Source organism: Apodemus sylvaticus, chromosome 5, assembly GCF_947179515.1.
Source record: "Apodemus sylvaticus chromosome 5, mApoSyl1.1, whole genome shotgun sequence".
Lineage (NCBI taxonomy): Eukaryota > Metazoa > Chordata > Mammalia > Rodentia > Muridae > Apodemus > Apodemus sylvaticus.
In genome coordinates, this window is record NC_067476.1 from 113,770,231 (window position 1) to 113,792,751 (window position 22,521).

A 22,521-nucleotide genomic window follows, 5' to 3' on the forward strand; every position below is an offset into this window, starting at 1 on the left:
TAGACCATGTATGTGCAGTGCTTGAGAAGGCCAGAAGAGCACATCAGCTCCCCACCCCCAAATGGAGTTACAGACAGTTATAAGCTACTACATCAGTGCTGGTAACCGAACCCAGGTCTTCTGAAAGAGCAACCAGTGCTCTTAACTGCTGAGCCATCTCTCACTAGCCCCCAAGTTACCTAAACTCTCTGATCCAGTTTCTTTCTTTATGAAATGATACAGTGAAAATAACTTTACTATGTATAGGGATATCCACACTTTTTATATTACAACATGACATCTATAGACATGTTGGGCCTCATTCATAACTATGCCTGAATTATAGATAATTGCAAGGAATAAATGAAATAAAGTATTATAGGGTTTGAAGTTTACCTTCATGCATAAAGAAATGCTTTTTTAGCTGGGCAGTGGTGGTGCATGCCTGTAATCCCAGCACTCTGGGAGGCAGAGGCAGGTGGATTTCTGAGTTCGAGGCCAGCCTGGTCTACAGAGTGATTTTCAGGACAGCCAGGGCTATACAGAGAAACCCTGTCTCGAAAAAATCCAAAAAACCAAAAAAAAAAAGAAAAGAAAAGAAAAGAAATGCTTTTCTTTTCTTTTTTTTTTTCTTGAGTCTGTACTACTCATGTTCTTAGCCAGTGGAGTATATAAACTATGGTAGGGCCATTTAGGAATGGAGTTACACTGGGTATAGTGCTGAATGCAGTGGTAGCTGGTAGCAGAAAGAAGGCCCGAGTGGCTGCTTGAGTGCCTTCTTCTCGGTCTGAAGACCTTTCTGCTTAGGAAGTGATGGGCGAGTAAGCGTCCCTGTACTGGGGTGGTGGGGAGGCCTTGAGCATTGCCATATTCTACAGTGTGAAGCAGAAATACAAAGGACTTGAGGTGTCATGTGCAAAGTGAATGCCAGTGTCTGTTTTATGTGTATGACTGTTTTACCTACATGTATGTCCGTGTATTACTTGTATACCTGAAACCTATGAGACAAATTACCTAATGTATTGGGGCTTCAGTTTTTCTAATCTGTAGATGGGAATAGTAAGGTGTTAGTGGGTTAGAGACTGACGCTCGTAGGCTGTATTCCTTTGGCACTGTAAATGCTCAGTTAGCTTTTACCCTCATTACTAGGGAGGGAAGATTCTGGCTGTCAGGCCTCCCCTTGCAAGTCTTTATTTTCATTCTTTGCTTCTTTCTAGCCGGAACCCAGACTGGAGAAGAGGTGCCTGTTGTTTCAAAAACCAACATCAAGGAATACAAAGATAGCTTCTCTAATGAGAAATTTGATTTTCGCAACCATCCAAACATTACTTTCTTTGTTTATGTCAGTAATTTCACTTGGCCCATCAAAATTCAGGTAAGAACTGCTTTTTAACTTCATTCCCATAAAGATTGTGACATCTCTTTAAGTGGAGACTAAATTCACTCATTTGGAATCTATGGGGACTGAAAGATACAGTGTTGTTTTGCCTTTGAGGAATCTTTGCCATTAGACTGTGAGTAGCAGGTTGAGCGATGTTCTTACTTTGGAGAGATGCTCAGTAAGTGGAGTTCTTGGTATGGAAGCATAAGGACTTGGATCTCATCTGCAGCACTCATAAAAAGCAGGACATGCAGTGTGTGCCTGTCATCCCAGCACTGGGAAGCAGGAGATAGAAAGATCCCTGGGCCTTGCTGAATCTGTGAGCTCTAGATTCAGTTAGAGACCCTGTCTCAAGAAAAGGAAGGTGGAGGGTGACTGAGGAAGACACCTGACGACCTCTGGCCTCTGTATGTATGTGTACATATGTATACCTTCATGCTTATACATATTAGAGAAAATATTCTTGGAGTGTCATACCGCTTGTGAAGAAAGTTTCAGAGCACTGTAAATCAGCTTGGAAGCTATGCAAAGTAGTATTCTTTTGTAATCCCAGGATGTGGAAGACCAACACAGGAGGGTCACCCTGAGTTTGAGGCCATAGGAAGACCCTGCCTCAAAATAAAGAGAGGGGAGAGGAAGGGAGGGAGGGAGAGAGAGAGAGAAAGAAAGAAAGTCAGTCAAATTGATTGGCATATAGTTATGTGTTCATTTTTTGAGTACTTGCTATGTAAAAGCTCTTAGAAATACACAATTTTAATTATGGAATTTAGTATAAATAAAACAAGTACATATATATAACCAATAAAGTACAAAAATGACACATAAGATGGCCAAGTGGTATCCTGGTTACAATGTATAACTGGAGGAAGCAGTAGGCAGTATGAGGTTCTGTGTAAACACATAGGCTTTATTGTTACACAGAGAAAGGTTGCTTCTTGGCCCATGTGTGATTCATGGAGCCTCTCCAGTTTGCAGATTCTCTGTGTGTGTGACCTGAAAGGTAGTCACAGGATTGGTGTGATTCCTGCTCTGACCTCTGGTGTTGTCAGCCTGCTCTTCAGTTGGACTTTTTATAATCATGTTCTCTTGGGTCTTTGCCTCAATACTTTGTGGTCCTCACTTCATTGGGTGAATGTTCTGTCAAGGAAGTGTAGCTACTTGACAGGGTCTTTTGTGTTTCTACCCAATCACTTCAGAAGCAAGTTAGTCCTAGCATGGTTTGGAACCTAGGTCTTGCAGATGTGTCTTCATGGGACCTGGCTGATGACAGGACTTGGGTTGTTTTCTCCACTGTGCCCTCCCCTGTCTGGGTGATCCCCAGACCTGGTCCTACTCCTCCCCCTGCTCTGGAACAGCTGCTTTCCTCTGCTAGCACTTTAGGCAAAGGCTGTACTCTACTTTTCTGTTCCTGACTGTTCATCCATCAGCCCGTGGTGTAGCTTCTTCCTTTACCTGTCACATAAAACCCGTGGGAATCACTGTCTTCTGTTTCTGCCTTCCTTTCTCTATTTTCTGATCAGTCATTTGGGAAATTAACTTTGTTTAAACACTGGGGCATCTATAGTTCTGGCCTTGGTTGTCTTCTTGCTTCATTCCACAGCAATTCCTGGGTGACTTAATCCTACTGGTGTAAACTGGTACTTCTCCAGCCTGGTCCCATGGAAAGTCACTCCAGTATTCAGGCTGCCTTGACACCTCTGCCTGGATACTCACAAGCTCCCTGTGCTCAGTCTATAGTCAGTCTTACTAGCTTAGCCCCAACATCCTGCATGTCTCTCCTCAGGGAATATGAGGACTGTTCTCCCTGTTACACAGGCCAGGCCTATTGGATTCTTGCTATAAATTCAATTAGGGCATGATCCATTTCCTTAGTTCACACAGTAGATTCAGCTTGCTAATATCTGTTTGATTTTATATCTAAGAGAATATCTAGTAATTTTCCTTCCCTATCCTTGATAGGTTTTGATATCAAGGCTAAGTTAAACTAATCAAAAAATTTTAGTGAATGTGTGTGTGTGTGTGTGTAGATGAGATGACAACTTTCAGGGCTCAGTTCTCTCCTTCCATAATTAGGTGACAGGGGATCAAAGCCAGGTAGTCAGGCTTGGGAGCAAGTGCCTTCACTCACCTGAACTAACCTTTAGTAATTGCAATCCTGGGATTGTAATTGTGCTACCATAGCCAGCTGTTTTCCTCTATTGAACAGATCAGCATTACATAAACATCTGTACTTGCTAAGTCATTTGATACTAATCTTTTATTTGAAGAAACCTTTTTAACAATCTACCAAATCAACTTTTTAGACTATTTTCTATATTTTCCTTCTGAGTCATTTTTTCTAGATAATAATTTACATGCCTTAAATATATTGATATAAACTTGTCCACACTTTCTTTGTACCTAACTATTATAGTATCTGTTCTTTACATAAGAAAAAGTGTCAATAGTAAAACCATTCTTAATAGTAAAAGGTGGAAATAACCCAAGCACCAATGTGTGTGTGTGTGTGTGTGTGTGTGTAGTGAAATATGATACAGTCTTAAAATGAAGAATCCAGTAGTAAGGCTGATACATGTTCTCATGTGGGCTGGGGGATAGCTATGATAAAAATGCTTGAACCCCAAACTTTATGACCCAGATTGAGTTCCCAGAACCTGTAAAAAGGCAGATGTGAGTGCAGTGGAAGCATCCTTAGCTCCAGCACTCTGCAACAAGATAAGCGGTAGAGTCAGGAGAAATGGCTAGAGGCTTAAGGGCAGTTGGCCTCAGGTACGGAGTGTAGCCACAAAAAACTGCCTGCTAGAAGCTCTGCCAACGCGTCAGCCTAGTCACAACAGGACAACGACAGCTCTGATCCCACTTATGTGGAGTGTCTGGAATCCGCACTGCATAGAAAGAGGACATAGATTTGAGATGAGCAGTGACTGGGGTGGGGCAGAAAGTAAGGTCACTGCCTCTAGGTTATTAGAAAGGTTTTGTTCAGGGCAATGGGAAAGCGTTAGAAGTAGATATTTGTGTTATACACAATTGTGAATATAATTACTGTTAATGAATTTTACACTTTAAAAGTGGTTTTAAAAGAGGCTAGAGAGGTGTCTCAGCAATTAAAAGTACTTTTTGCTCTTGCAGAGGACCTGGTTTTGGTTCCCAGTGCCTACATGGTAGCTCAGAACCATCTGTAACTCCAGTTCCAGAGAATTCAACACTTTATTCTGGCCTTTGTACGTGGTATACATACCTAAACCGGGCAAAACACTCATATAAAATAACTAGTTTTAAATGTTTTAAGTGATTAAAGGGGAATGAAGAACATTGACAGTCACTTATAGTCTTAGTTCTGGGGATAGGACCTCTCTGGGAAACACAATTACATTACCCAAAAAACAAACAAGAAAGGTAAAATGGTAAATTTTATCTTTTATGTATTTTAAACTGTGGGTTTAAAATAAAGATGTTCACATACATAAAGATGTTATGGGATTTCTGTGAGAAGACAAAAACTATCGAACAGATTAACAGTTTGAAAAAGAAAAGAATGGGAGGAATCTCTGTGAGTAGTGTTGGGCCTTCCTGTCTCAGCACAATGACCAAGATGTCCTAGTAGAGGCTGGGTAGTGAACAGGCTAGGAATGTAGCTTTAGAGCCCAGAAATGGAACCATATAAAGATGCCAGCTGATTTTTTGACAAGTATGCAAAGGCAATTCAGTGAAGGAAGTGTGGCCTTTCCAACAAATATCCACAGATGAATAAACAAATGTCTAAACTTCGCAGGGCTATAAAATTCATCTTAATTTAGATCATTGATTAAATGTAGATATAAAACTAGAGGCTGTGGAGGTGGCTCAGCTGCAGAGCATGGCTGCTCTTGCAGAAGACCTGGGTTCCATTCCCAGCACCACAGCAGCTTACAACCATTTCCAACTCCAGGTCCAAGGGATCTAATGCCCTCCTGTGGGCTCCGAGGGCACCAGACACATAGATGTACACGCATCCATACACATAAAACATTTTGTTAAAAAGAAATAAAACTATAAAATTATTAGAAAAAAGTAGAAAATCTATTTTCAAGGGCAAAACAAAAAGTATTTAAACTTGATAATAAAAACATAATTCATTAAAAGAAAAGTTAATAAATTAGATGATATCAAAACTATTTCTTTCTTTCTTGCAATTATTTATGTGTCTGAGTATTTTGCCTGTTTGAGATGGATCTCTTGAATTCCAGGCCATCCTGTTCCAATCAAGTGAGACTGTGTAGTGAGACTTTGTCTTTAAAAAAAGGATGAAAAGGCTAGCTATATACTGGAATAAAATTATTTACAAGCCATATATCTAATATTTACTAGATGGTAAAGCTCTCAAATAAAAACATTAATAAGTAGTCCAATTGGAAAATAAACAAATGACACAGAGACATTTCACCAGAGAGAATTTGCGTGTACCAGGTAATCACATGAAAAGATGTTCCGAGTCAGTAGTCACTGGAAAGGAGGAAAAAGCTCAGTGCTCCAGGTTGTTGGATGTGTAAGATGACTCAACTACTCTGGAAATAGTGTGATACTTCCTTACAAAGGTAAATATGTACTGGTTATACCACACAATGCATTCCCAACCATTTATCAAAGAGAAATAAAACCAAGGATTACATAAATACCTGGTATACAATTGTTTATAGCATTGTGCATCAATATTTAGCAGCTCTATTTGTAGTAGCCAAAATCTAGAGAAAGCCTAAATATTCCTTAAAAGGTGAATGAGTAAATAAACTGCGGTGACCAACCATGATCTGCCGAATACTGTGGCTGCTGTGACTGCAGTGGCTTCAGGATGGCAGCAGGAAAAAGGGGTCCCAAGTTTAAGGCCTTTGGGGCTGTGCAGTGTGTTTGAGTCTTGGTTCCAGCCTGAGCTACAGAGGATCCTTCCTTAAAACACTGGAAAAAAAATAAATCAGACATAGGGAGGAGAAATCAAAAAGGGGAAAGGAAAAGCTATGGGTCACACAGCTTATAAAGTTTGTGGCAAAATCTTAGACATTTGCGTACAGCTTGTAAAGTTTGTGGCAAAATCTTAGACATTTGCGTACTTCATAGTTCCATTTATATAAAGCATCTGAAAGTGTTATAGCTTTATATATGATATTATACATACATAACTAAAATACATTTGAAAGCTTCAAGTTTCTCTTTCAGTTTCTGAGTCTGACTTCTAAGTCCTCCCTGTTTTAGAAGTATTTATGCTCACCCATGCAGAAGAAAGGAATAAATAGGATATGCCTATCAGGATTGAGAGCTGTATGGGATAATAGGAATTCACATCACAGGGCTTTAGATTATTTCTAAGATCACAGGAAGTTGGGCTTCAGTCAACACAGTTAACTTCTCTGCCCTCTTCAGTTGGGTATCATATACATTTGTTAGTTTCTAAAATGTTAATTTACTTTGAATTATGGTTATGTGTGTGGCTATGTGCACATGTTATGGTGCTTGGGAAGGCCAGAGACATCAAACCTTCTAGAGCTGGAGTTAACAGGCAGTTGTGAATCACAGGCTGTGTCTCCTGGGGGAAAAGGCCAGTCCTCTGCAAGAGCAATGCATATTCTTAATGGCTAGACCATCATCTCTCCACCCCATCGGATATTTGTATTAAGCTCACTTACTGACTTAAGTTTAGGTTGCTTTAATGCTAATCTCGTCAGGGCACCATGAGGATGAGCACCAAGCTCTGTTGCTCAAAGCTGGGGAACAGTAGTCTGCAGATTGTTGGTGAGAATTTTTACTTCTGCTGCTGCCTTTCTTCCCAAGTTGGAGAGAGGCCTCCTTGCAAGTGGCTTTGTGTAGAGCCATGGTACTTCTAGTGCTGAGTTCTAGTCTTTAACTTTGGGTGCCCTGTTGTTGCACCCCCTCTGAAAGCCACTGGCATGGTTTAGAGCTGGACTTCTAGGGGAGCTCTTGCCCATACTAAATTAAAAAGTAATTTTATGTTGAAAATTCAAAGAGGTGTTAATTTTCCCATCACTTTTTGGTGTTCCTTACCTGGACTGGGTTAGTGACTTAGTAAAGATCCATTCTGAGAGCTGCATTCAGGGGTATTTGGGAAACAGATGTCATAGTCAGCACTGAGTAAGCCAAGCTTTCCTTGGACAGTACAGGTAAGTTCTCTCTGCTGCAAATAACTACTGTATTACAGTATGTTCAAGGTGGATACCAGTGTATTCAAGGTGTCTGAGAGGCTTATCAGCCAGCACACCCATTCTCTGCCCTTCTGGCATTGGTTCTGTTCTGTTGGAGGCTGAGCTGGCATTTTGTGGTGAATGCATCATGTTCTCTACTAGGAGAGCTTTTCACCGTTTCACTGTGAGCTTTTCTATGGCTACTAAATAGCCACACATCTACACTTAGCAGCTGTACTAATACTAAAGAGAGATATTTTGGATGCAGTGAGTAGGAAAATATCTAATGACGATTTCTATGCAAGCAATGCCTTCTTACCTTGGAGCATCATGTTAAAATCATAGTAACCAAGGGAATTCCTTACCCAGAAGCTCTTATCAACAGTGGTACTTTTCTTTTTCTTTTTTTTTTCTTAGATATATTCTTTATTGGCATTTCATATGATTTCCCCTTTCCTGGTTCCCCCCTCCCCAAAAGTCCCATAAGCCCTCTCCCCTCCCCCTGTTCCCCAATCAACCCCCTCCTGCCTCCCTGTCCTGGTATTCCACTATACTGCTGCATAGAGCCTTTCCAGGACCAGGGGCCTCTCATTCCTTCTTCTTGGGCATCATTTGATATGTGAATTGTGTCTTGAGTATTCCAAGCTCCTGGGCTAGTATCTACTTATCAGTGAGTGCATACCATGTGAGTTCTTTTGTGATAGGGTCACCTCACTCAGGATGACATTCTCCAGTTCCACCCACTTGCCTAAAATTTCATAAATTCATTGTTTTTAATAGCTGAGTAGTATTCCATTGTGTAAATATACTACATTTTCTATATCCATTCCTCTGTTGAGGGACAACTTGAAGACCCTTGAGCACATAGGCACAAGGGGAAATTTCCTGAACAGAACACCAATAGCTTATGCTCTGAGATCAAGAATTGACAAATGGAACCTCATAAAATTACAAAGTTTCTGTCAGGTAAAGGATACTGTCAGTAGGACAAAACGGCAACCAACAAATTGGGAAGAGATCTTTACCAACCCTACATCCAACAAAGGGCTTATATCCAAGATATACAAAGAACTCAAGAAGGTAGACTCCAGAGAGCCAAATAACCCTATTAAAAAATGGGGTACAGAGCTAAACAAAGAATTTTCACCTGAGGAATATCGAATGGCTGAGAAGCACCTAAAGAAATGTTCAACATCCTTAGTCATCAGGGAAATGCAAATCAACCCTGAGATTTCACCTCACACCAGTCAGAATGGCTAAGATCAAAAACTCAGAAGAAAGCAGGTGCTGGCGAGGATGTGGAGAAAGAGGAACACTCCTCCACTGCTGGTAGGGTTGCAAGCTGGTACAACCACTCTGGAAATCAGTTTGGCGGTTCCTCAGAAAACTGGGCATGATACTATGGGAGGACCCTGCTATACTACTCCTGGGCATATACTCAGAGGACTCCCCAGCATGTGATAAGGACACATGTTCCACTATGTTCATAGCATCCTTACTTATAATAGCCAGAAGCTGGAAAGAACCCAGATGTCCCTCAATGGAGGAATGGATACAGAAAATATGGTATATTTATACTATGGAATACTATTCAGCTATTAAAAACAATGAATTCAGGAAATTCTTAGGCAAATGGGTGGAACTGGAGAATGTCATCCTGAGTGAGGTGACCCTATCACAAAAGAACACACATGGTATGCACTCACTATAAGTGGATATTAGCCCAGAAGCTTAGAATACCTAAGAAACAATTCACATATCAAATCATGCCCAAAAAGAAGGATGGAGCGGCCCTTGGTCCTGGAGAGGCTCAGTGCAGCAGTGTAGGGCAATACCAGGATAGGGAAGTGGGAGAGGGTTGATTAGGGAACAGGAGGAGGGAAGAGGGCTTATGGGACTTTGGGGGAGGGGAGAATCCAGGAAAGGGGAAGTCATTTGAAATGTAAATAAAGAATATATCAAATTAAAAATAAAGAAATCCATTCATTCACAGCGTGTTTTCATAGAGACTTTCTCTATAGAGATATATGGGGACAGCCCACTAACCCACTCTTCAGACACTGGCTGCTTCTCTTAGAGCCCTGGGCTCTCACCCTTTAGAGAACAGCCATCTTCACTCATATGTGACAAGCTTAGACAAAGAATAATCGCAGAGACTCCCACCTCTCCCACAAACCCACAATGCCAGTGTCCCATATTCCCAGAAACTTTTAATAAGCCATCCACTCTAATACTCTTTCTCTGAGGGTCTGAGGCATAGACCCTGGTCTCTGGCTTGCTTCAGAGTACTGCCTTTTCTCCACACCCTCCAGAGATTTCATTTCCATTGAAGGGGGTTTTGGTTTTGTGGGTGTTTGTTTTCAGTACAGTTCCATAACTGCTACAGATATTGTTTAGGGGAAGGAGCAGGCAAACCAGATCTCTAACTTCTGAGGCCTGTGGACAGAAGCACCAAAACCTCCCAGAGGAGCTTTAGGAGCAGGAGTCAGGCCTAGCTATGACTGAGAGGGGGAGGAGCTTGAGCCATTCCCAGTGTTTTACAAATAAGGGGAAGGGCACCTGTTGGGCCCTGAAAGATAAGGAAGACCAGGCTTCAGGAAGGCAGGACACTCTGCTGACGTCTAGGACCAAGGACAATAACACAACTACTTACACATACTTTGAATGAAGGACAGACTTGGTGCTTCAAAATTACAGATGCATTATATCTTTCCCAGGTCTTGGGCTAGCCAAGTTTCTCAGCATTTATATGCCTTATCCCAGAGGGTTCCCAGGACAAATATTTCTTATTCAAACATTTGATGGAAGGGAGTTGGAATCAGATTGAGGAAATGCAGGGGTGCAGATTTTGGATTTCTGGAAATATGTATAGATAGCTACCTTCTGTTGGATAGAAAATGAGATTGTAAGTTTGTTTTTTTTTTCAGTTTTTTTATATACGTGTTTTTGTGTGTGCACATAGGAGTTTGTGTGTCCATGTGTACACATGTGGATGCCACAGGTCTACTTTAGGTGTCTTCTTCAGGAACCATCCATCTTATTTTTAAGACAGTCTCTTTCCAGGCCTCAGGGCTCACAGTTTTGGCTGGATCCATCCTCCTGTCTCTGTATCCCTAGCATTTGGGTTACTATACCACCATGCTCAGGTCTGTGTAGGTCCTTGGGGGGGGGGGGTCACTGCTAGGTCCTCAGAGTACAGGGAAAGCACTTTAGACAACTGTCTCCCTTGCATGTGTAAGTTTTATCACTAAATTACAAGATTTTCTTCTATTAAAATTATATTTTAGAAGCTGGATATAATAATGCATTGGGCAAAAGGAGAGAGGGAAGCGAAGAGAGGATAGGAAGAAGGGGAGGGAGAAGGGAAAGAGCGGAGACAGGATCAGAAGTCCAAGGTTATTTATTCAAGGCCAGCCTGGGCTACATAAATCCCTATCAAAAAATTTTTCAGTATAGAAAGTTTTCATATCCTTCACTGTCAGAAAAGCCCCTAAATTCAAAACATTTTTTAAACTAATTAGTTGACAATTTCATACATGTATTTGATGGGTGTGTGTGTGAGTGTGTGAGTGTGTGAGTGTGTGTGTGTGTGTGTGAGAGAGAGAGAGAGAGAGAGAGAGAGAGAGAGAGAGAGAGAGAGAGACATTCCACCTTTTGTTCCCTTCCCCTCTGATGATTCCCAGCCTCCCAACCAAGCCCGCTTCTGCATTTGTTTGTTGCTTTAATGACCCCACTGAATTTCATTGGGCTTACCTCCATAAGTGTGGCTAAAAGAGCTATTTATCAGAATATGGACAGCTTACCACTAGTAACACTGATGAAGAAAGTGTATCCCTTTTACCCAATAACCATCAGTGGCCAGGAGCTCCTCTGAGGGGTAGATGCCTCATGAGCCCCTTCTCCAAAATGCTTTCAAAACTGTGACCAGCTATTTTGAATCTTTTTATTATGCCTGTGTATTCTATGTGGGGCGAGGAAGCTTAGGAGTATCATAGCATGCATGTGGAGGTCAAAGAACAACTGTGTAAAGTCAGTTCTTGCTTCCCACCTTCACATGGGTTCTGAGATTGAACTCAGATTAGTATCTTGAGAGGCACTTTACCCTCTGACATGCACCCTATGCCCAGCCTAAAATCTGACCTTTGCAAGATTTAGTGTGTTATCTGACATTGTCTGAGTAAGGATGACCTACTTTAATTCTGAAACCAAATTTATAGGATAAAGTTTGGTGGTTGTATGTTACTTTTTATTGCTGTGATAAAACATTATGACCGAGAGAGGTAAGAGTGTCCTGACAAGGAAGGTGTGGCAGGCAGCAAGCAGCAGGCATGGCTGCAGGAGCAGGAAGCAGAAAGAACAAACTAGAAATGGTTGAGGCTTCTACTATGAAAGCCCACTCTCCTAATGATGTCCTTCCCCTACCATGCCACAAGTCCTAACCCTCCCCACACAGCACCGGCCAGCTGGTAGTCAAGTGTTCAAATGCTTGGGACTGCAGGGGAGGTCCCATTCAGACCACCTCAGTGGGAGAGTGCTTGCCTGCATAGTGTGGACAAGGCCCTAGGTTCAATTCTAGCCAAGAAAAGAGAACATGAGAAAAGAAAAGAAGATGGGAGAGAGTAGGGAAAGAAGAGAAGGAGAAGAGGAAAGAGGGAGGGAAGGGTGAGACAGAGGAAAACAGGGAGGGAGAGGAGAGGAGAAAGAAAAGATTAGCAGCCTGGTTTTTAATAGCATACCTCTCACTCTCAGAAGTTATCAATTTGAGCATTAAGTTTAAGATTGATAGATATTTTTGGGTGTGTGATCAGTATCTTCATAAGCACAGTGACTTTTGCTTTCCTTTTAACTTGCGGTCATGGAGTCTGTAGGTGATCAGTTTTAACAAGAGGGCCTCCTTTAGTCTCAGGTGCCCAGCCAGCTGCCCTAGCTTATGGAGCCAGGACATTAACTGGTGTGGTTCTGCTTTGCCAAAAACTCAATCCATGGGTGAAATCTCCACATTGAGAAAGAATCCCTGAGAAGCATTACATGACACCAGGCAAGCCAGGACTGATGGATCCTCAGAAAGGGTCCTGAGCACCACAGGTGTTGGCACCCAGTACTAGTCAGAGTACCTCATAGGTTTCTTTAAAATGTAAACACCAAGGAAAAGCTAACTTTTTTTATTTATTAAGGTTATTCATTTTATTTTATGTTTTGACTGTATGTAATACATATGTACTACATGCATACAACAAGATCAAAAGACAGCACTGGGTTCTAGAACTGGAGTTACAGATGGTTGTGAGCTACCACGTGGGTGCTCAAAATTGAACCTAGGCCATCTACAAGATCAGGAAGAGCTCTTAACCTCTGAGCTATCTCTCCAGCCCCAGAAAAACTGCTCTTAAAAGTCAAATTTAAGCCATGGATGGTAACCTTTAATTGTAACACTTGGAAGGCAGAAGCAGGTGGATTGCTAGTCATTCAAGGCCAGTTTTCTCTAATAGTGAGAAAACAAAGCAAAACCCAAAATCTGTTACTTTGCACTTCAGAGTATAAATAATAGAGAAAAGACACAGAAATTTTAGAATCTATACCTTATATGACTTATATGTTTACTTATGGAATGCAAAACAAAATGTTGGGAGAGCAGAAAGTCTCCCTCTCTCCTGTTGGGAGTCTAGCTGTAAGAAGAGTAAGAAGCCTGGGTGTGCTCAGTGGTGAGCACCTGCTCAGCTCCTGTGGGAGTGAGGGGCCCTCAGCACCACAGATGGAGAGTGGGGCAGATACATTTAGGAAAATAAGATGCTAATCATTGACTTCCTTGATTTTTTAAAAAAATATGTTATTATGTTTATTGTATATGTTCATATTTTATATGTGTGTTTTTGGTGTGTGTGCTGGATGGGGGCGCTGGATCACAGTTCTCTACCATGGGCTCCATTTTACTTGGACTCCAGCCATTTTTCTGGCTCATCATCCCAATTTTTATTGTAACTACCATCCTTAGTGAAAGAGTTACCACCTACTTAGTACTTGTTTCATTTGAATATATACTGAACACCCCTAATCTAAACTGATGCTCAGAAAGTTTCAGATTTGCCAAGCAAGCAGGATAATATAAGCCTATAATTCTAGCACTGGGAGGGTGAGGCAGAATTGTGAGCTCCAGGGCATCCTGAGCTTTTGAGATCCTGTCTCAAATAAGGTTTAATTATATGGATATCAAATTTTCAGTATAGGGGTGTTTAGCTGCTGAATAAGTCAAGCAGATATCCCCCAAAGAACCCTGAAATCTGAAATTTACTAGTTCTAAGACCTGTGTTATGTTGTTTTTTTAAGATAAGTTCTCACTGTGAAACTGGTTTGCCTGGAGCTTGCTATAGAGAGGCGAGGTATATGCTACCATGCCTGGGAGTCCCAAACATTTTAGACGAAGGATCTCGGTTGTACCATTATCTTCCCAATGAGACTCTGGTCCAGTGAGGCAGGTGATATCAGGCCAGTAGTAGGTATTAGGAATTGGTGATGATAGTCAATTCTGAGACACACAATAGATACATCTAATGTATACAACCAATGATTTAGAAAGCATTCTGCCATAGTTAAATTTGCAGTGTTTTTCTTCTCCACAAAATAATGTTACCTCTTTCAACCATTAGTTCAAATATATTAGGGATTTTTATATTCTTGGTGCTAAAACCTGTTATTTTATAGTAAAGGTAGTAAGACAGAAATGATACCCTATGGGTTGTCAGGTCGTGGTCTGTAGCTGAGACCATTTTGTTAAGAAGCAGGTAGGCGAGTCACTGGCTTTGTAGCCCATATTTTCTCTGTTTTTTGTTTTTTTTTTTTTTTTTTTTTTACTGCAGATTGCCTTCTCCCAGCATAGCAATTTTATGGACCTGGTACAGTTCTTCGTGACTTTCTTCAGGTAATTTCCTGCATGCTAACTATACTTACTCCATTGAGACAGACCCTTAACTACAGCTTGCTTTGTATATCCCTGCAAAGCTGCTTTTCACTCAACAATGATGTAAATTTAGTCTGATGTGATAAAACACTCTTTGCATGGGGAGAGGTTTGGGCTCAAGCAGTATTAGTAATATAGCTACATATGTGCTCTCTTAATCAAGATATGACTGATTATCCATAGGGAAAGGTGGGCTTTACTTTCAAACTCCTGGGGTTCTCCTTTATTTTTATAGTGTTCTTATTAGTAGTTTATTTTTCTGAGAATACTATGCAGAAATGATTGAAAAGGACAAATCAGTTGTTGCAGTGTTCGCAAGAGAAGCAGCAAGAGCCAGCCTCCCCACCCTATGTCCTCCCCAAATAGAAACTGCTCCACTGTGTTACTTCTTTACATTCACAACAATTCTGGTTTGCCAACTCAGTTATCTTTTCTTTTCTTTGTTTTTAAGACAGGGACTTTCCTTATAGTAGTCATGACTGTTCTGGAATTCTGAGTAGAAGAGGTTGGCCATGAAATCACAGATCCCCCTGCCTCTGCCTCCCGAGTACTGGAGCCAGGTGTCTACCACCATGCCACAACTAACTCAGTTTTTCTTTGGTGTTCTATATACTGCCGTACTCTACCACACACACTGGGGACACATAAAACAAAATTCCTTTCCACTCATTTAATAATAATATCACAATGCTTTGGCCAACTACTAAAAAATCCTGAATTATGATTCTACTTGCTCATGTTCTAAAGGAAAGGTTATTCTTTGCTTATCTTAAATGTAATATTTTTCCTTTGCATTTCCTGTTTAATTTTTCCCTATAAGTCTACCCCAGATTTACATCTATAATCGAACAAAACAAAAAGAACTCTAATGGTGGTTGTCTCTTAGCTTTAGTCTATCTTGGACCTCCCCACCAACCCCCCACTGTCACATCCTCTGTCCTTAAAGTGTGCTAGTCTCTAAGGCCTGCTATGTAATTGTCACTGTTGTAGTTACTTTTCTATGTTGTGACAAAGCACCCTGACAATGGCAACTAAGAGAGCATTTAATTTGGGTATCACAGTTTCAGGTTAGACTCCATGCCCACCATGACAGGCAGACAAAGCAGGCCTGGCACTGAAGAAGTAGTCGAGAGCATCCATCTGGTTCCCGAGCAGAGAAAGCTAACGGGGAATGGCGCGGGCCTTTGAACTCTCAAAGTCCACTCCCAGTCACCTCAGAGTCCACTCCCAGTGACACACTCCCATATCCTTCCTGACAGTACCACCAGCTGTGGACCACACATGCAAATATGTGAGCCTGTGGGGACCATTCTCACTTAAACCACCACAGTGACCTTAGGAATCTCTTTTGTGTGCCTCCCATGCCATGGTCTTTCCATGTATTTCTTCCTTCTGTGGGAGCTTTTTCCCTCGGAGGTTTCTGAGGGAAGAAACATAGATAACTTTTGTGTGCACTCCTACAACTGAAAGTATCTTCATTTTTACCCTCACAAATTTTTGTTTTTTCTTTTGCTTGCTTGCTTATTTGTTTTATTCTGTTTGTTTGTGACAAGACCTTTCTAGCTCTGACCTCAGTCTCACAGAGATTCATATGCTTCTGCCTCCAGAAGGCTGGGATAAAGGCATAGCCCACCACACCTAGCCTACCCTCACAAATTTTTACGTGTGCATTTGTATATGTGTGGTATATGTAAGGTGTATGTGTTCATACACATGTGCAGAGACCAGAGGAGTCTGGTCTGTCACTCTCTGCCTTATTATTTTGAGACAGGGTCTCTTGTTCGACACTGCATACACCAGGTTAGACAGCCCATGAACTTCTGGGGATTCTCTCCTATTTCCACCTTCCAAGTGTGTGCTGTTGCATCTGGCTTTAAGCAAGCTCTGGGAATCTGAGGTCAGGTCATCGCACCTATGTAGCAGCACTCTGCCTGCTGAGTCATCTCACTAGCATTCACAATGTCAAAGGTTAGGATCAATAGCCAAAGCTGTCTTCAGATCTCCACACAGATGTACCCACACTTACACAAACACTCAGCATAAACCTGTTTACACACCCACATCATACACACATACACACACACATACAAAAATACTTTTTGAAAGAAGTAGAGAATGTTAGATATGGTATTACATGTATATAATCCAAGCCACTCTGGAAACTGAGGCAGGAGGATTTCAAGTTTGAATCCAGGTTGACCACATAATTACACCATGCATCAAAAATTGTATAGAGAATAAGAATGAATATGAATGAGACTAAAGTCATATCTTGGTTATTTTTTTATTGCTGTGATAAAACAACATGACAAAGGCACTTTATAGAGCAGGTTATTGGGACATCTAGTTCTAGAGAGTGAGTCCATGGTATGGCACTGGAGTGGCAGCTGCGAGCTTAAGTCTGATCCAGAGCATTAGACAGAAAGAGAGCTAACTGGAAATAGCATGAAATTTTGAAACCTCAAGCCCCACTCCTAGTGACATCCCACACCTCCTAATCCTCCACACACAGTTCCACCAAGTGGGGACATAGGAGCCTATGAGGCTCATTCACATTCAAAGCACAAGTAGTAATTATTAGAGCCCAAGAAAGGAAGAAGGGATAGAAAGAAAATGATTGGTGGGAACTGGGGTGAGGTCTGATGCAGAGAAATATTTATGTACTGCATAGCACAGCAGGATAAAACTCCTATTATTACACTTGTACCAACCACATAAATATGTACAATAATTGAATCAGTTTTAGATATAAAATAAAAATGCAGAGGGAGTTAAAAATGCCTGTTTTAAAATTAATCACAATTATGTGCCAGCTTTGCTTTGCCATGACAAAATACCTTAGGAAGCAGTTTAAAAGGAAAGAGCTTTCTTCCAGCTTGTAATTTCAGATATTTCATAGTCTAGAGTTTAGTATTTAGTTCTATCATATTGGGCCCACAGTTAGACCAAATACCATGATGGGGAGTGTGTGGTAAAGAAAAGTATTTACCTCATAGTGGTCTGGAGGAACACAAGACAATATACAGTTCAATCCCAAACCTCCAGTGGCTTGCTTCATCCAAACAGATGCTACCATCCAATAGCCATTAAAATACAACCAGTTGATTGAAGTCCCTTGATAAGAGTGCCTCTGATCCCAGTCATATCCCTAAACTCAGCCTCTGAGCTCTGCTGCCCTGGGGGCCGAGCCTCTATTGCATCAATCTCAGGAGCATATTTCACAGCAGAGCGAGCTCTCAGGAGTTGTTGGGTAGACATAGTCTTTAACCAGACATGAGTCTTTGCCACTGGAGTCACAGTGGCTTTTCCCATTCAACACCTAGTTTATAGAAGAAAGAAACCCAATTTTTTTTTTACAACCCTTAGACTTCTAGACGTTTTCCCTCCTAGTATTAAGAAAACTGTTGGTTTACATTTGATCATTTGAATTTTATTGCACGGAAGCACGTCCCAGCACTCAGGAATCTGAGATGAGCGATCATAAGTTCCATGCTAGCTGGAACAGCAAAATGCAGTCTTTAAAAAAATATATATATACATACATACATACATACATACATATATACATATATACATATATACATATATACATACACACACACATACACAGACAGTATTAATTACTTTTTTCAGTAGTACAACCAAATAGTTTGTTTATCTTAAGGGAGGAAGGGTTTATTTTGGTTTATAGTTGCTGGGGATCCAACCCCTCGTGACCAGGGAGGCATGACACGGCCTCTCTCTCTATGCAGAAGTAGAGGGCACTGCTGCTCCGCTCACTTTCTTCTCTGTGCTCAGTCTGGGACCCCAGCCCATAGCAGGGTGCTGCCACATCTAGGGTAGAGTATTGGTATTCAGTTAACCCAGTATAGAAACTCTGATAGACATGCCCAGATCTTTGCCTCATGAGTGATTCCAGATGCTGTCAAGTTAACAATCTGTATTAACCACCATGTATGTATATATAATGACAGAAGATATATTAATCATTATACATAAATTTCTTCCACTTACCTCTTATGAAAAGTTGATTACTTACTGAGATTTTTCTTATTCTGAGTATTTCAATAAAGTCTACCACATTGATTAAATTACTTGTTTATTGCCCTGTTATCATTTATATTAGAATTGCTTTTCTTATTTGGAGCAAGCTGTGGTTGGCCATCCTGGGGGCTTATGGAGAAGTCAGAGGTGGGACCGCCTTCTAGGAAGTCAGGACTGGAAGCGTGGCTGAGCTAGCCAGTGTTTTTCACACTGCACTTCCTGTGAGCCTGTCTATCACATGCAGCATCAGGAGCTAGAGTTGAACCCTTGAGGATGGTTCCCTGGAGTCAGGTGTGGAGCTGACTAACAAGCTGTCTTTCCTTGCAGCTGCTTCCTCTCTCTGCTTCTGGTGGCTGCAGTGGTTTGGAAGATCAAGCAGAGCTGTTGGGCATCCAGGCGGAGAGAGGTAAGCCCAAGCAGACAAACTAGAACTCCACATAACAGTCGTCTTCTTTCCTCCTTTCTAGGCAGATGACTTTTACCTGTTCAATGGTGACTGATATGCACCTGAGAAGCAAGCTGGTTTACCTGCATTGCATGGCTCTACTGTGTGCCACAGCCGATTTCAACTGTTCTTGCATAAAGTGTCAGTTTTGCCACAGTTTTGCCACAGTTTTGCCACTGCTTGATTCAATAGTCTATCTAAGAGCCTTTCATAAGAATATGAGTGTAGGGATGGGTTCAGCTCAGTGACAGAGCACTTGCCTGGCATAAACTGAGTCCCTGGGTTCTATTCTCAGCACCCTCTAATAGCACAAGACTAGGGTCAAAGCTTCTAACCTGTGGGTCTTAGGCAGCAGGTGGGGAGGGGATCCCCCCCAAAAAATGAAAACAAACCTATAACTATAGCCTACATCATTTGTTAGGACTACACACTAGAGTTGGTACTAGTAGACATGCTAGCTAGACATTTGAGCACCTGTGCGTCCCAGGCACTGAGACCAGCAACTTTAACTCTCATCTCAACCCTATGATAGAAGTAGTGCTGCTGGGCTCAGGGAGGCTAAGTCACTGCCCATCGTCACACAGACACTGAGACGCAGAAGTGAGCTGTAACTAGGGCTCTGGCTGCACAGCCCAGGGTCCTAAACATGTTTTACACACACACTTCATTTGTTCTAGTCTGTACGCCAAAGAATCTCTTGTGCTGCTGACCGAATGAGCCAGACAACTCACCCGAGACTATGCAAGCTGAAGAAGAGCAAGAAAGCAGTTTTGTTACCATTGGGAAGAAAACAAAATTATTTTCATCTTATTGAGAGAGAATAGTAGAGGATTTGTCTGAATAAGAAATAGCATTTAAGTGTATAAAAGTATATAAATGGATAATACAGAAAGCAACAATCAACTGGAAAATATCATAAGAGAGAGAACTAGAAGATAAACCCCCTCTCAAGAAAGGATTTTTAAAATATGCTTAGACTGTGTTTAGTCAGCTAATAAACTAATTTTCTACCCTTGCTTTGCAGTTTCCCTATAGCACTGAACCTGACCATTGTAAATGTACAAGGTCAGTCATGACTTGTTCCCAGTGAGGATGCTGTTTTTAGTTCTTGCTGCATCCTGGGTCCTGATGGAAGTTCTTTACCACCTTGTCTCTTGTGCTCTTGGCAGAGGTTCTACAATAGTGCTGCAGTGGGGTAGCAGCTGTCTTCCTGTGACCCTGCACCTAGAGTATTACAGAACCCAGACTGGGTTTTCTGAGTAAACAGAATTCTTTCCTGGTTCAGAGAGATGTGCTGACATATACTAGGTCATCTAGTCTTTCAGTAATGTTCAGACTGCAGTAGGATATGTAACAGCAACTCATAGAACAAAGGAAACTTCCTACATTTATGGACTTTAAAGGGAGGAATCTGCATTTAGCAGATTAGCAGAGGTATTAGGATCTGAGATGATCTAACAATAGGAATCTATTACTGGGTTTTAAGAAGAATTTTTAACATAAAATTTCCCTTCTAAAATAGAGTGATGATTTATGTAGCTTCAGGATCCTGCCACCTAGAAAGTGGTTTGAAGCAAGGTCAGTTTGTCTTCCACAGCATAACCTCAGATATGAGATAATCTCCCATATTATTGATGATATAGGAATGAATTTGAGGTGTGTAGTCTCATCTGACCCAGCATGAAAACATTTCAAGCCATGTGTGTTTGGGTGAGGTAGGAGTAGAAGTTCAAAGTCATCCAGTGGGCTCAAGGCCAGCCTGGGCTACATGAGACACTGCCTTATAAACAACACACATCACATTTAAAGAAGGTATGAAGGCGTGATACTTGGAACGCCTATCCTAACATATCCACCCGCCCCCAAATCCAGAGCCCTTCGTATTCTTGTCCTTTGCAATTCCACATTCATTAGTGTTCTCAGCGGCATCTCCCTCGGGAGAGTGGTCTCACACCCATCAGCCATCTTTTTTATTCTTCTTGTTGCTCTGGGAATGTCTGGTTCAGGTTTTAACACAAAGCAAGCTAGAGTGATTTTAGTCTAGCAACAGAAATATAAAAAGGTGAGTTTCTGCCCTTTTATATATTCAACTAACAGATATCATAGCATTATATCCTCCACTATTTTAACTTTTATTTCTTACTGGTAAGGACTTTTTGTAAAAATATGATAGTATTAACACTTCTAACAAAATTTGATACCTTGTGCTACCTACCACCTTGTCGTGTCCAATTTTTTTCAACTGTCACAGAAGCTACACTGCATCTGATCAGTTTGAATCAGGGAGATGCAATATGTCTAATATCTAGTATTCACTAATAATAAATCTCAGTGCTAAGCATGTTAACAATACTATATTATTCATTAGCAACTTCTTCGGGAGATGCAACAGATGGCCAGCCGCCCCTTTGCTTCTGTAAACGTTGCCTTGGAAACAGATGAAGAACCTCCTGATCTCATTGGGGGAAGTATAAAGGTGAGAAGTGGCTCAAAGGTCCATATAGCTTTCCAGAACTCAGGCCTGAGTCTGCCAGGCTGGAGACAGGCAAGCGCTCTGTGGGGCGCTCTGTGGGGCATTCTGTGGGGTGCTCTGTGGGGCGCTCTGTGGCTTTGCTTTTCCAGTTGTTCCTGTCATCAGTCAGCCATGTCAGATTTTAACATCCAAATTAAGCTTGTTATTCTTAAAGTGTTCTGTGGCATAATACTTTAAAGTTTTTATTTGAAACTATTTAAACTGGGCTAGATGTGATGGCACACATCTTTAATCTAAGTACTTAGGAGGCAGAGACAGGCAGGATCTCTATGAGTTCCAGAATAGAGACCCTGTATTTAGAAAAAAAGAAGGGGGGGGGCAGCTAAATTTAACCATTAATTGAGCCAACACACACATTTTGTCCAGAGCCCCAGTACTCAATTAAGAGCCAGGCAGGCATGGTCACAGTACTTGGGGAGTCAGATACAGGATTCCCATAGTACGTAGGCTGACTAGGCTGGCTGGAATTGGTGAGTTTCAGGTTCACCAAGAGGCCCTTCCTCAGTAAGTAAATCGAAGAACAACTGAGGGAGACTTCCATGTGCCCATGTGCATGCATATTCACACATGCACTTGTAAACACATAAACACACATGCACACAGACCATATGTCACCACGTTTAGAAGCTGTAATCTTTGTGTACCTTGTTAGACTATAAAGTGTAGCCACAACTGGTAGCACATGCCTGCAATGCCAGTACTTGGAGTACAGACACAGGAGAATCACTGCAAATTCGAGACCAGCCTGGGATACTGGGCAAGATTTTGTCTCAAGAAAACTAAAACAATATAAAAGTGGACTGTAGGGGTTATTCTAGTGCCAGTGCTATGACAGCACATTCATAACTGGCAGTAAAAGCAGTCGAGGACTGTCAGTGGGCGGGTAGATAAGCAAAGGAGCAAGTGGCTGCTGGAGATTGTTAATCCTTTCAAAGTCTAATGCATGCTACAGCAGAGGCAAACCTCAAGTCGGATGCTGTATCATTCCACTTACCCATCTAGAATAATCAAACA

At 41.5% G+C, this 22,521-nt stretch overlaps 1 protein-coding gene across 1 annotated transcript in view; it reads left to right on the forward strand.

The window, feature by feature from the left end:
* Nucleotides 1–22,521, forward strand: part of Atrn (attractin) — a 118,463-nt gene that overhangs the window by 89,795 nt on the left and 6,147 nt on the right. Inside the window, exons 24-27 of the mRNA XM_052183647.1 lie at nt 1,197–1,354; nt 14,385–14,446; nt 18,857–18,935; nt 21,343–21,450. Of these exons, the coding sequence (XP_052039607.1) occupies nt 1,197–1,354; nt 14,385–14,446; nt 18,857–18,935; nt 21,343–21,450 (407 nt within the window). The remainder of the gene's footprint in view (nt 1–1,196; nt 1,355–14,384; nt 14,447–18,856; nt 18,936–21,342; nt 21,451–22,521) is intronic.